This window comes from Micropterus salmoides, unplaced genomic scaffold (assembly GCF_014851395.1).
Source record: "Micropterus salmoides isolate LMB-PRFRI ecotype aquatic unplaced genomic scaffold, ASM1485139v1 Ms_hic_scaffold_2, whole genome shotgun sequence".
NCBI classification, from domain to species: domain Eukaryota; kingdom Metazoa; phylum Chordata; class Actinopteri; order Centrarchiformes; family Centrarchidae; genus Micropterus; species Micropterus salmoides.
In genome coordinates this window covers 52,365,913-52,380,399 of record NW_024041150.1, presented here as the reverse complement: position 1 = coordinate 52,380,399, position 14,487 = coordinate 52,365,913, and the positions used below count along the sequence as shown (strand labels likewise).

Below are 14,487 nucleotides of genomic sequence, written 5' to 3'. Positions count from 1 at the left end.
ATTTAATTCAATTTATAAACCCTCAGAACTGACGCTTTCCAGCTCTTTCCAAATCAAACTTCCTCAGCTGTCATCACATGACGTTAGTCTAGCACAGTCACATGATAACAGGTGGTTGTATTCAGGGCCGAAGGAAACAGCTAGCTTGGCTCTGTAAAAAATGTCACACTGATGCTTATGAATGTATTTGTGTCAGGGTTCTTCTCCTGTTGTGAACACGTTGGTGCTTTTTTAGGGTACCTGACTGAGCGAAAGTTTTTCCACACTGTTCACACCAGTACGGTTTCTCTCCAGTGTGAACACGTTGGTGGATTTTTAGGTGATTTGATGTAGTGAAAGCTTTCCCACACTGGTCACAGCTGTACGGTTTCTCTCCAGTGTGAACACGTTGGTGGTTTTGTAGGGTACCTGATCGAGAAAAGGTTTTCCCACAATGTTCACACCAGTACGGTTTCTCTCCAGTGTGAACACGTTGGTGCGTTTTCAGGTCACTTGATATAGTGAAAGCTTTCCCACACTGGTCACAACTATACGGTTTCTCTCCAGTGTGAGCAAGTTCATGTTTTCTTAGGTTACCTGATTGACTGAAAGTTTTTCCACACTGTTCACACCAGTATGGTTTCTCTCCAGTGTGAACACGTTGGTGCGATTTCAGGTCACTTGATACAGTAAAAGCTTTCCAACATTGGTCACAGCTGTACGGTTTCTCTCCAGTGTGAACACGTTGGTGGATTTTTAGGTTACCTGATACAGTGAAAGCTTTCCCACACAGGTCACAGCTGTACGGTTTCTCTCCAGTGTGAACACGTTTGTGGATTTTCAGGTCACCGGATAGAGTGAAGGTTTTTCCGCAGTGTTCACACCAGTACGGTTTCTCTCCAGTGTGAACACGTTTGTGTTTTTTTAGGTCACCTGATTGAGTGAAACTTTTCCCACACTGTTCACACCAGTACAGTTTCTCTCCAGTGTGAACACGTTGGTGGTGTTTTAGGTGACCTGATGCAGTGAAAGTTTTCCCACAATGGTCACAGCTGTACGGTTTCTCTCCAGTGTGAAGTCTCTGATGAATCTTCAAATATCCAGATGTTGTGAAGGATTTGTCACAGTGTTGACAGAGATGATGTTTGATTCCATCTCTTCTTCTCCTTTTCTATATCAACAAAGAGAAACACAGTAAGTGAGATGTCATGGTGCAGCGAGCTATCTATAACCATAAATGACATTACAGCACATCTTTGAAATCACATGCTAACCTACTGTACGACATTATGAGTACAGGGCTTAAAGCAAGACATTTTTCTGTGCCTGAAATGTGTTTGATGTTTACGACAAGGGGGCAAGAGCGTAACAGGATAATGGGTTCACAAGAACAAGGCGATAAGATAGCTGTATACTGTTTTGATTTGATTTTGAGCATTAAATATAGGTGCTGGTACTTAGAGCTGGGCAATATGGCCGGAGATGTTATCACGATAAAACATTTCATATCATTCAATATCGACAATTCTCATGACAAATGTCACTTGATGCCAGTGGATAACTTAACAAATCTGAGGTAAAACAAACAATTATGATTAAGTAAATTTAAATTAAGTAATCTTTCAGTCCCTTTTTCTCAACAAAATAAATATCTTAATAAAAATTTGAGTGCTGATTTGTTTGTGAATAAAATGAATTAAATCAAACACTTAATTAAACATTTGTTATATTGTTATTGAGGAAAATTATATCACCATACTTTAATGTTTTGCCCCCTCCAGGCTGTGATTGGTCGGTTCTCAAAAAGTTACTGTGACAGCTTCTTTATGCTCACGGCTGCATGAAAGGCACCCAAGAAATGTCCCAAGACGCCAAAGAGTAAAATGTAGAAGTAACTTGCTGGTATCGGTGGCCCATTTCAAGCACCACATATTATCAAATTTGACACCACTTATTGGCGAAGTTGTGCTCCACCGGTGGATCACATTCCGACAAAAATGGCCTTGTTAACCTTGGCAAAGGTCCAAAAGATCCAATCCAGTAAAATATTTAGTCCAAAACGCAATATAATATCAATAACTGCTGTTGCTTTATAGCAGCCTAACTACAGTTAGCATGTAAACAAAAGATATCTCCACGTTGACCTTTTGAGTGACCCCTTAATTGAGCCAATAGAAACTTCCATGCCCTGTTCACGGCCTACAATAGTGAATGAGTGTCCAGGTAGCCAGGAAGTGCCAGTCCCCTTTGTTTCATGTATACACTGACAGAGACACCGAGCCATCAATTGTGCAGAAGAAGACTGGCACTTCAAACTCACACTCACACACAGACACACACTACACGCAACAGTTACAAAATACAGAAGAATATTTTCCACTCCTTTGTACATTTAGTTTTAAGGCTTTTCACTAGACATAATTATTATGCAGGTTAATATGACAGTTACTGTCAATTACAGATGCACATAGCTAAGCAAGCTAGCTAGCTCTGCACACGGCCGTTAGCTCCACCCGTCTCGTCCAAATATGGTCACATCCGGTGCCGTTGATAGCAAATAAACATGGCAATGCCGTAGCGGCTAAACTGGAGGCTTCCAAACAGCAGTGTACAAACCAACGGCTGACGTCACGATGACTACATCCACTTCTTATATACAGTCAATGATCCCAATCAACGTGAAATTGAACATACACGAGCCACATACCCTGCCTTGGCTCTACCCATAAATTACTATGAAAATGACCATAAATATGCCAGCATCACCTCCTAACACACTTTAATAAGTGCAAGGTTGAGGTGCTGATCACTGACGTCGTGGAGGGGGGGGTAAGAAATAACCGATCACAAACAAACGCAACAGAGGGGCGTTAGTGTCACAATGGCAGTCAATGCAGCCGGCTCAGAGACTCATAATGGCTGAAATAAAGAAAACATGGTCTGACATGTCAAAAAAGACGGGAAAGAGTTTTTTTGATACAGAATTCGAGGTGTTTATGAGACAGAAGTAAGAAAGCATTGTTTGATGCAGCTTGTTCACAAACAAAAAAAGGTAATTCTGAGTTTAACAGAATTATATTATTCTAAACAAAATCTTTAAACAGAAAGATAAACACTATATGTTGTTGATCACATTAAACACACACCTGTTGACTCCCACTGCCAGAAACTCCAGACTGGTTATAGCCTACTTATATTTGTACCGGGACGGTATATTTGTTGTTCCATCAGGTTGCGCTGTCTAATGCGAAAGTTTACCAAACAGCTCCAAGAGCACGACTATAGTGAATCTAAATAAAAATATTAGCTATTCATCATCATGGACACTAAATAATCCTTACATAGGCATGGAAAATGTGTTATGTTCTGATGAAATCAAGGCAGAACTTTTTGGCCATAATTCCAAAAGGTATGTTTGGCGCAAAAACAACACTGCACATCACCCAAGGGATACCATACCCACAGTGAAGCATGGTGGTGGCAGCATCATGCTTTGGGGCTGTTTTTCTCCAGCCTTAGTCAGGGTGGAGGGAATTATGAACAGTTCCAAATACCAGACAATTTTGGCACAAAACCTTCAGGCGTCCATTAGAAAGCTGAAGATGAACACAAAGCACACATCCAAAGAAGAAGATTAATGTTTTGGAATGGCCCAGCCAGAGCCCAGACCTGAATCCAACTGAACATCTGTGGGGTGATCTGAAGAGGTCTGTGCACAGGCGATGTCCTCACAATCTGACAGATTTGGAGCGCTTTCGCAAAGAATAGTGGGCAAATATTGCCACGTCAAGATGTGCCATGCTAATAGACTGACTGCTATAATAAAATCACAAGGTTTTTCAACAAAGTATTAGTCTAAGGGTGTGCACACTTATGCAACCAGGTTATTTGAGGGTTTTTATTTTCCCCGCTCAAAGATTTCAATTTGTTTTTCAATTGAATTTTTCACATTATAGGTCACATTAAAAGGTGGAAAAAGTTCTGACATGATTGATCTTTGTCTCATTATTTTACATAATAAGAACCTAGCATTTTAACAGGGGTGTGTAGACTTTTTCTATACACTGTATATTTCAGAAATCTGCACCTTTGCAGACAGTCCTTGCAAAACAAAGTTTTGATGTAAAAATATTGTCTTAGTTCCAACATTTAGAGAGTCAGTAGTTGATTCCTATTTTACTGCATTTGAAACGATTGCACTAAATTGGCCTAAAGACATGTGGCCTATTTTGCTTCAATGCAAGCTGGCAGGTAAAGCACAGGAGGGTGTGTCTTCCCTGTCGATATACGATAGCTTGCAGTATGGTGTCCTCAAAGAGTCAATATTGTGTGCTTATGAACTTGTACCTGAAGCTTATCGTCAAAAATTCAGGAATCATAAAAAATCCAGTGGCCAAACATTCGTTGAGTTTGCATGAGAAAAAGGAGTTCTCTTTGATAAGTGGTGTGTTGCTAATGAAGTCAAGGATAATTTTGAGTCCCTTCGACAGTTAATGTTGTTGGAAGATTTTAAGAATGCTTTACCGGAGAAAATGGTGTTCTTAAATGAGCAAAAGCTGACTTCTTTGTCTACAGCACCAGTTTTGGCTGATGAGTTTGTGTTAACTCCTTCCTTTCATCCAGACAGAAGTTCAGGCCCGTGACCTGAGAGGCTTAGCCCTGGCCATCCTCCTTTTGAAAAGGCGAGGGGGCCACAGTCACCGTGAATGCTTCTACTGTCACAAAAAAGGTCATGTTATTGCTGAATGTGAAGTGTTTATCAGTGGAGGAGTGCTAACAGTAATGAGACATTAAACTGATCGTTTCTGACGTATTCTAAATATATCTGCGAGCTGCCCGTCTGCAGTTATAGTCTGCGTGTCAGAAATGATTAAACCAGAGCGGACATGTAAATAAATGTGAGCTAAACAACACTAACACGGCTTCCTGTATCTCCTCTTTGTGACGTTGTAGATGTGAAACGTTGTAGTGAGAGCGGCTCTGATTGCAGGTCCTCGTTGGAGACGCATTCAATAGCAACTCACTGTATATCATAGACGGCATGATTTAGACAGATGATGAGAAACGGTTTCACGTAGCTTTGGTTGGAATTAAAGAGTGCTGGTAAAGGGATGAACATTGAAATTATGGCAGATTATGTGTAAAGTGAAATACACATGCTTATTCTCTCACTCTGTTTACAAACGGCTGAAAAAGTTGCACCTTCCAGCAACAAATATTTATTGATGTGCAATTGTTTACATGTTCACTTTTTGAGACAGTGATCATTTTATTAACATAATCCATTCAGGGAAAAGGTTTTATAGCCCACATACATAGATACCAGCTTTGCGAGTAGAGTCCACAAGATTCACCAGACATTTTGGAAACACACATGAATTGAGGAGATGAAAGAGAAAAGAGACTTCACATGGCTTTTAATCAAGAATGTACAGATTCTTACATGTACATTCCTCCCATGGGCAGTTTGAAACCAAAATATCTTATAGATCTCCAATCCTAGCTGGCAGGACAAACTAGAGCTCAAGTTTCTCACTGAACAAGAAAAAGTAGGAAAGTGGTTTATAAGAGGAAATGAAAGAGAAGAGGCATTACAGCTGTTCATTTGTTAAGATGTGTTGAGTGTTTATTTTATTTAAATTAGTTAAGACTACACTTCATCACTTCAAACTACACTTTTTACATCTTTTTCCCCCCAAAAAATTAGGCACTTTATTTTAGTTTACTTAAAACTTAAATTATTAGATTTGTTATTATTTATCCCTCCAGTTTGATAAGTAAGTAAATATTGTTGAAATATTATTTGACAGTCAGTTGGTGACTAAAAACACATGTATACAACTATACGTAAAGGCACTGAATGATAACGCAGAAACAATGCTCGTTGATACTTCAGCCTTAATGCAGCCCTGGGTTGTAGTACCACTTTTCAATCCGAATTTACGGGATGATGGTGAACACGTCGCAGTAGGTATGACTGGAGGTCTGAGGTTACGCCAACTGATTTGTGGTGGAAATTGTATATTTACTACAGAAGAAATTAAGAAATAATGACATTACAACAAACAGGTGTCTTTGTGATATTTATTAAAAGTTCAGCTGAAGGGCAGAGCTCATACACCAGAGGGCTGTTAGAGAGTCTGACCCAAAGAAACAGAAGACATTTAATGCTAGAGAATAATTGTGGAGTCCAACAGAAAAGCCTTTCTCAGCCTTGAGCCACAGTGGAAACTCCTTTCTCACAGGAAAGCATAACACAAAACAATCTCACAGAAGTCAAACTGGACTTGGGGGGTTAAACGGGCTCGGGCACGGTACGGATTTCCTAGTGTGAGTACGCCCTTAGTGGACATTGTAATGACATATAGAGCATTAATAAAAGTACAGACAGGTAAAATCTATTTGTTTCCATTACAGTTCCCCCTTTGGCCGTCCCATGGTCACATTAAGTTTATAACAAACTGTCAGTTCATCAATGAATGCTCTCATCTTACTGTTTAAGCAGACACATCATTAGTAGACGTATGCCGTTTTTCCATTACCAGTACCAGCTCAACTCGCCTCAACTTTGGCACGCCGTCTTCCATTTCCATTGCAAATAATACCCAGAGATAGTGCCCCTCAGTTTAGCGGGTCGTCATAGCAACGCCACACACACAACTGCAGCAACGTAATGTTCAATGCGACACACACACACACTCCAGTGACCCACATACAGCAGTGATTTAAGTTAAAACGTTTCAACATTACTTAGACAAAGAGACCGTTCCATCTGTTATCGAGAAGCCGGTAAAGAGCCTGAGGAAGTGGTACACAGCTGAACTGAATGACAAGGAGAGCGTGAGGGAGATGCTCAACCAAGCAGATATGTGGCTGAGGGCCATAGAGAGGAGTGGCCTTCCTGGGAAATACAAGGCATGGGGTTTACCAACATGGAGTCCTTCCGAAACTCCTGTGGCCATTGCTGGTGTAGCGCTGGAAAGAAAAAACAACTACTTTGAGAAAGTGGCTGTCTGTACTTAAAAGTTTTTCCTCTGTTGGCTGGTACAGCTCAGGGAGCAAGCTGCAGCTGCCACATCAGTCGTGGAGGAGTACAAAACATCAAAAGTCAGGTTAGCAATGATGCTGTGAGACAGTGAGGATGAGGTGGTCAGGCGGGCAGATATCACCATTCGGACAGGACGAAAGTGGACAGCAAGTCGTGCACTGAGAGAAGCAGAGGAGAGACTACGGCACGCTGATGTCATGGGGATGGTCAACCAGGAAAGGCTGGGCTTTGGCTGCATCACCAGAGCAAATTGGAAGGACGCAAAGTCAAGGGAGCGGACAGGAATGGTGCAGAGGGAAATCGGGGCGGTAGAAGAAGACTCCACTTGAAAACCCTATTAAGTCACAAAAGTTGGAACTAGGAGGCTCTGCCCTAGGTTAAGACATCAGCAGAGGGCTCTGTGAGCGGGCGGCTGGCCGGCCTTGCGAGCTCCTACCGCGGGTTGGTGCAGGCTTTCCCGCTGCCAGCTCCTCAACTCCCAAAACTTTCAAGCACATTTTTGATCCGCCATCACTTTTTGTAAAACTGTCAATATTCGAAATCTACACAGTTGAATTCTCAACTGAAAATTGATTTAGTGATGAAATAAGTATGAAAATTGTAAAATACAAAACTTTCTATTGCTGGCCTCTGTCCGGCGCGTAATGATGATGCAGTGAATAGTGACGAATCTCTGACCAATCAGTAGTCTACTGTGATTTTCCGTCACATTTTAGTATTGCCACAGCTCGCTTGGAACCTCGACTGAGGTGATACAAAAAAAAACAACCTGGAAGCAGGTACAACTTTTCCACAATGGAAAACCTAACAAAGGCGAGTACAGTCAAGGCGGGTCGAGCTGGTACTATGCAGTGGAAAAGGCGCTATAGGAATGAGCTTCAGCTGCTGACATTCTTGAGTAGTGAGCAAGCTAGGGAACAAAACATTACATTTACGCAGTTTGGTCTAAATCATCAATGTTGTCATTGTCATGATCAGGTGAATTCAATCAGGTGAATCATTTGACATGTTTCTCAGGAAGGAAGCAGAACAGGAAGCGACTGGGTCGGCGTCCCTCATAACAATATATTTACATTATATACAATACATACAAGGACACATTAACTGTTGCAAAGAGTACAAACAACCCACAGAGGAGATGGTGCATGGGTTGAGAGCTTCAGTCTACTTTAAAGAAGAGCTTCTTGAAGAATCGAAGAGAATCAAACATTTCAAACTTGAGCCGACACCTCAGCTGGAACCAACTTGATTGAGTCTGCATCTCTTTGCATCGACTAGATTTGGATTTGCTTTCAGTTAGGGATGTAACAGTACATGTATTTATACTGGACTGTTTCGGTACAGGAATTTCAGAACGGTGCAAATGTGTACCAAATGCAGTCCTTAATGTCAAATATAGGCCTCCACACGGACAAAAATTAAGTGGCGGCTACACAAGCGCCACGCTTTAGCCCAGCCTCTCGCTAACTAGTGACTTGAGCATCATGGCCAGTGCAAAGAAGCCAGAGCTTGAAGACCCCCCCTTATTGTTAAGGTCTCCTGTTTGGGAACACATCAGTGTCCTAGTGAAATACAAAATTCGACAAGTCGATAAGACGAAAGCAGTGGGCAAACATTTCTCAGTAGTGATCGGGTATGTTTCTGGCAACATGTCAAACTTGCTAACTCGCTAATGGTATCACATGAATGAGAATGTCACTGCAACAACGGGAAAAAAACAAAACGAGAACAGTGCAAACGCCCTTGGGCATTTAAACAGACCTTCGAAAAAGCTTTATTTGTTATCTGAGCAGGCCTTCAAGCTGGGATTGATAATGCTCATAGACGATATAAAAGAAGAATGCTGCACTGTAATCTAATTTTATTCATATTTATTATATTTTATTAGCTATATGTGGTAATGTTTCAGAATAATTTATAAAGTGAAGAACTTGGTAGTTTCTGCAGTGTTTTATTTCTTGCAGCAGTGTTTTAATTCTTATTTTTTATTTTATATGATGTATTTATGTGTAATTTGACTGTTTGTTTAAAAAATAGTTAACTAATTTTAATGTTTACAAAAGTTCATAATAAACAAGCAGCAATTCAATGTTTGCATTTTTTTTCTCTTACTGTACAGAAAATAAACCAGTCACTTCAAAACCGAGGTACGTACCAAACTGTGACTTATGTCTCATTACACCCCTACTTTCAGTCTGAACAAAACCACATTCAGTAATCGAAAATTTAAAAATACCGGTGAATATAGATGTAAAATACAGATTATTTCATGTAAATAGGTTTAACTACAGCTCAATAACAAGAATATATGTATGAAACACACAGAAACAACATTTCATCCAGCGTGGAGCTTCATTCTTGACCTTGGGGAACACATCTGTAAAAATGAGTCTGAACTCAAGCCTCACACACCACCTCTTTGTTGGAGCTTTTGACCACATCCCATGGCCTTCTTAAAGAGTCACTAAACCCTCAAAAACTCTTATTTCAGCTGATTACCAATGTGTATGGGTATTTAGTTGTTTTGTTGATGGATTCAGGTCCAAATCAGGACACTTTACCTCAAACTATTTAAACTCCACATATAGTGCTATAAAAATGCAGTGACTGACCTCTACTGGTGGAAAACTGGCTATTGCAATTTAATTTTGCTATTGGCTGATAAAACATACAGACTGACGTTTTTCAAATCAAACTTCCTCAGCTGTCATCACATGACGTTAAGCGAGCACAGTCACATGATAACAGCTGGTTGTATTCAGGGCAGGAGGAAACAGCTAGCTCGGCTCTGTGAAAACTGTCACACTGATGCTTTGTGAATGCATTTGTGTCTTCTAAGGCTTCTCCTCTTGGTACAAGATTTGCCACATTGGCAGTTTCTCTCCAGTGTGAACACGTTGGTGGACTTTTAGGTTACCTGACGTAGTGAAAGCTTTTCCACACTGTTCACACCAGTACGGTTTCTCTCCAGTGTGAACACGTTGGTGGATTGTTAGGTAACCTGATGTAGAGAAAGTTTTCCCACACTCGTCACAGCTGTACATTTTCTCCCCAGTGTGAACACGTTGGTGGATTTTTAGGTCACCTGATGTAGTGAAAGCTTTCCCACACTCGTCACAGCTGTACGGTTTCTCTCCGGTGTGAACACGTTGGTGGATTTTTAGTCGACCTGATCGAGCAAACATTTTCCCACACTGTTCACACCAGTATGGTTTCTCTCCAGTGTGAACACGTTGGTGCTGTTTAAGGGCACCTGATTGGGCAAAAGCTTTTCCACACTGTTCACACCTGTGCGGTTTCTCTTTAGTGTGAACACGTTGGTGCTCTTTTAGGGTACCTAATTGAGCAAACATTTTCCCACACTGTTCACACCTGTACGGTTTCTCTCCAGTGTGAATACGTTCGTGCTGTTTTAGGTTATCTGATTGAGTGAAAGTTTTTCCACACTGTTCACACCTGTGCGGTTTCTCTCCGGTGTGAACACGTTTGTGGATTTTTAGGGCACCTGAAGTAGTAAAAGTTTTTCCACACTGTTCACACCAGTGCGGTTTCTCTCCAGTGTGAACACGTTGGTGGATTTTTAGGGCACCTGAAGCAGTAAAAGTTTTCCCACACTGGTCACAGCTGTACAGTTTCTCTCCAGTGTGAACTCTCTGATGAATCTTCAAATATCCAGATGTTGTGAAGGATTTGTCACAGTGCTGACAGCGGTGATGTTTAAGTGCCTCTCTTCTTCTCTATATAAACAGAGTGAAACACAGTAAGTTAGATGTCATGGTGAAGTGAGCCATCTAAAACCAGAAATGACATTTAGAGCATGTTCAAGTATGACTGATGCATTACCACCCGTGACAACCAACTGCAGGGTTCTGTCTCGAACCCGACCGATTTATCGTCCGATGTGAGCTAACTGCATTTAATCAGCATTGGCCGTTTATAACAGCAGATATGACTATTAAAAAAGAAGGTCATGGGGTGTTGCATAGTTTGCCCACCAGATGGCGCGCCTTGTTAACAACACTGCCTCACCACAAAAAAAAAACGCAGAAGAAAACAATCAGCTGACCACAGTTGACCGGAGTTTACTAGCATCATGTTAAAACACGGTTGTGTTAGCGGTGAGTCTTGACATGACTTAAATAGTTATAATAAAAACAGAACCAATCAATCTACTCTCCTAAAAACATTCATGACTTGCTAACCCTCCCGTTGTTTTCCATTGCCCTCTCCCGGCTTCCTCCCGTCTAACAGCAAATAGTTACAGTAGTTGGGTGTTGGAAGCTACGTTACCGTAAAATGTGATTTTAGATTTATTTCAAACAGTGTGGCAGTTTTAGCGAATGGTACACATTTGTCCCTAGTTCATAATTTCTAAATATTCTCTAAAATCACGTAACGTTACAGCAGCTAATGCTGCATGTTCCTAATTTAGCCACAAAGCTAATGCCGTATTTATCGGTGGAGTAGCACTAAAGATCATGAGCCGTTAAACTGATCGTTTGATGTATTCTAAATATATTTGCGAGCTGCCTGTCTGCAGTTAGCCAGTGTGTCTGAAATGATTAAACTGGAGCGGACATGTAAATAAACGTGAGCTGAACCAGAATCTAACATGGCTTCCTGTAGCTCCTCTTTGTGTGACGTAGTCAGAGCCGTAACGGCTCTGGTTGTAGTTATAATGTTAGTTAAATGAAATCTCTAAGTTGTAGTCATGTTGTATTAGATGCATTCAACAGCAGCTTACTGTATCATAGACGGCATGATTTAGAGAGATGATAAGAAATGGTTTCTCGTAGCTTTGGTTAGAATTAAAGCGTGCCGGTAAAGGGATGAACTAGATGTCAATATGCAAATTCCTTCGTTTTGTTGTTCACTGAAGACATTAGGGTTTAAGATCAAAAGATGAGTATGAGACAAGAGTTCAGAATTTCAGCTTTCCTTTCCTGGTATTCACAACTAGATGTGTTAAACAACTCAGGACAAACCACCTTTTGTTTGAACCCACCCATTTCTCAAGTGAGCAAAACTATTGGAACATGTGACCGACTTTCTTGTTGCCCAGGTGTTGCCTTTTAGGTTGATTGTCCAAATATTAAATAGCTCTGCATGACTAGTCTAAGTTTTCATTCTTGGTTCAAACCTATAAAGACTGCATTTCCTGTTAAAGAGGATAAACCAATATGAGACACAGAGAGCTGTCTGTGGGAGAAAAGCAAGCCACTGTCAAGCTGAGAAAATAAGGAAAATCGACCAGAGCCATTGGACAATTTGGAATGTCCTGAAAAAGACAGACGTCGAACAGGTCGGCCAAGAAAAACAGTAGTTGACAGAAATATCATGAGAGCTGTGAAGAAAACCCCCAAAACAGAATTCAGAAGTGTACAGGAAGATTTTGTCTGCCAATTTACAGGCAAATGCATTGAAACTAATGGGGAGGATGTTTATCATGCAGCAGGACAATGAGCCAAAGCACACAGCCAACAAAACAAAGGGGAAAAAGTGGAAGGTTTTAGACTGGCCAAGTCAATCACCTGACCTGAACCCAACAGATCAGGCATTTCACCTCCTTAAGAGGAGACTGAAGGGAGAATCATCCAGAAACAAACATGAACTGAAAGAAGCTGCGGTAAAAGCCTGGAATAGCATCATAAATGAAGAACGCAACAGTTTGGTGATGTCGATGGGTCGCAGGCTTGAGGCAGTTATTGCAAGCAAGGGTTATGCCACCAAATATTAAATGTTATTTTAAGATTATTTGTTCCATTACTTTTGCTCACTTGAAAAATGGGTGGGTTAAACAAACGGTGATATGTCCTGAGTTGTTTAACACATCTAGATACCTAGATCAGATCTAGATGTGAATACCAGGAAAGGAAAGCTGAAATTCTGAACTCTTGTCTCATACTCATCTTTTGATCTTAAATCCAAACGTCTTCAGTGAACAACAAAAACAAAGGAATTTGCCTTACCGTTCCAATTCTTTTGGAGGGGACTGTATGTAAATTGAAATACACGTTTATTCTCTCACTCTGTTTACAGATGGCTGAAAGACAGTAATCCATTTTATTATCATAATCCATTTAGAAAAAGGTTTTATAGCCCACATATATATACCAGCTTTCAATATCGGCCTGTTCTAAGTGTAGTTTATACAGGAAAGGGGTCTACTATCCAAATCATTCTCAAAATCTAAATATCGGCTCATAAATCTGCTCTTTTTCACTTTAATATCGGTCGGGCTCTAGTTGTGTCCACAGAGGGGGCTGAGGTGGCACAGACCTCTATGGGAATCTGATTCATCACCACAGATACCGACATTTCATGATAATTAAGCCAAATCACATTGAGCAGTTGCATTTTGGGAAATATGAGGTCCCGTGTTGTTGAAGCTTGACCCGTACCACAAACTAAGGCTGTATTCGGCAGTTGGCAAACAAAAGCAAACTCTTCAATGTGCCAAAAATACCCGGATGGTATGGAGCAACCTGAAGTTCCATAAGATGAAATTTTTAATCTTGTGCGCACAAGATAATGCACCAAAATGGAACAACAGCACCACAGAGAAAGAGTCATTCACTACCACTAGAGTAACATTACTTACTGCGGTCTAACTGTTAGTAAGTGTGACAGTGATCTCATTTATAATATTCAGTCCAGTACATTTAGCTCTGCTCACATTGCTTAGCCTCTGGTGAAAGACGTACACATTTTAATGTTAGTGAAAAGCACAAAGGCGAGCTAACGACAATGTAGCCCATCAACTAAATGCGGTCACTGTAACATTATCATGTAACGAGCATGGGTTAGTTCAACCTCAAGCTGATAAAAATAGTACTGTTACAGTGGGAGTTTACCTGAGTTTCCAGCACGTTGCGTGAAGCGGTCTCCCTGTCTGTCTATAGCCGCTGTCACTCTGCCTTTTTCGCGGGAGTATTGAGCCATTCTGTGGCTCGCTGTGCTGAATGAAAGGCATGGAGCCGGTCTTGATCTGTCTCTGGGCCGGGAACATTGAACAGAGCCTGAACATATGCCAGTGTTTCTGTGCTTTTTGCAGGATCTGTGTATAAAAGCTGTTGTGTTTCAGATTTTGCTCGCTCATGAGTTCAAGCGAGCATGCGTACGAGCACACACCTGGTTGCAATCTTAGAACTGCACAGCTAGTGGTCGCTGAAAACTCCCCTTTCCCCATAAAGAGAGATGCTGCATCCTAAAGGTTTATTAGACCCTTCTACGATGCCATTGCTTTTCTGCTGCGAGCTATCATGAGAGCAACAGGTGCAGTTGTCATGCCTGGGATGTGTTTTTGTATGCGTGTGTTGAACAGTTGAAGGCACCTAGAACAGGAGAGGCCATCGCTGTTTCCTGCTTTGGCTGTTAAAAGCAGACTGACTGGGTGTGTGTCTCATCTAAATTGTCTCAGATCCTTAAACAAGTAGCAGAGAGGGAGAGAGAGAAATCAG

The 14,487-nt window shown here is 41.1% G+C and overlaps 2 protein-coding genes across 4 annotated transcripts in view; both read right to left on the bottom strand.

The window, feature by feature from the left end:
* Nucleotides 1-14,487, bottom strand: part of LOC119912613 (butyrophilin-like protein 2) — a 566,400-nt gene that overhangs the window by 285,376 nt on the left and 266,537 nt on the right. The gene's annotated exons all lie outside the window — the stretch shown is intronic.
* Nucleotides 1-14,487, bottom strand: part of LOC119912603 (zinc finger protein 208-like) — a 117,313-nt gene that overhangs the window by 94,862 nt on the left and 7,964 nt on the right. The window contains exon 2 of one of the 3 annotated variants that reach the window (XM_038731875.1): nucleotides 218-1,150. In XM_038731875.1, coding sequence (XP_038587803.1) covers nucleotides 218-1,150 — 933 coding nt within the window. Of the gene's footprint in view, nucleotides 1-217; nucleotides 1,151-10,626; nucleotides 10,765-14,487 lie in introns of those variants that run through there. The other 2 variants (XR_005446192.1, XR_005446193.1) reach the window with 2 other exon arrangements.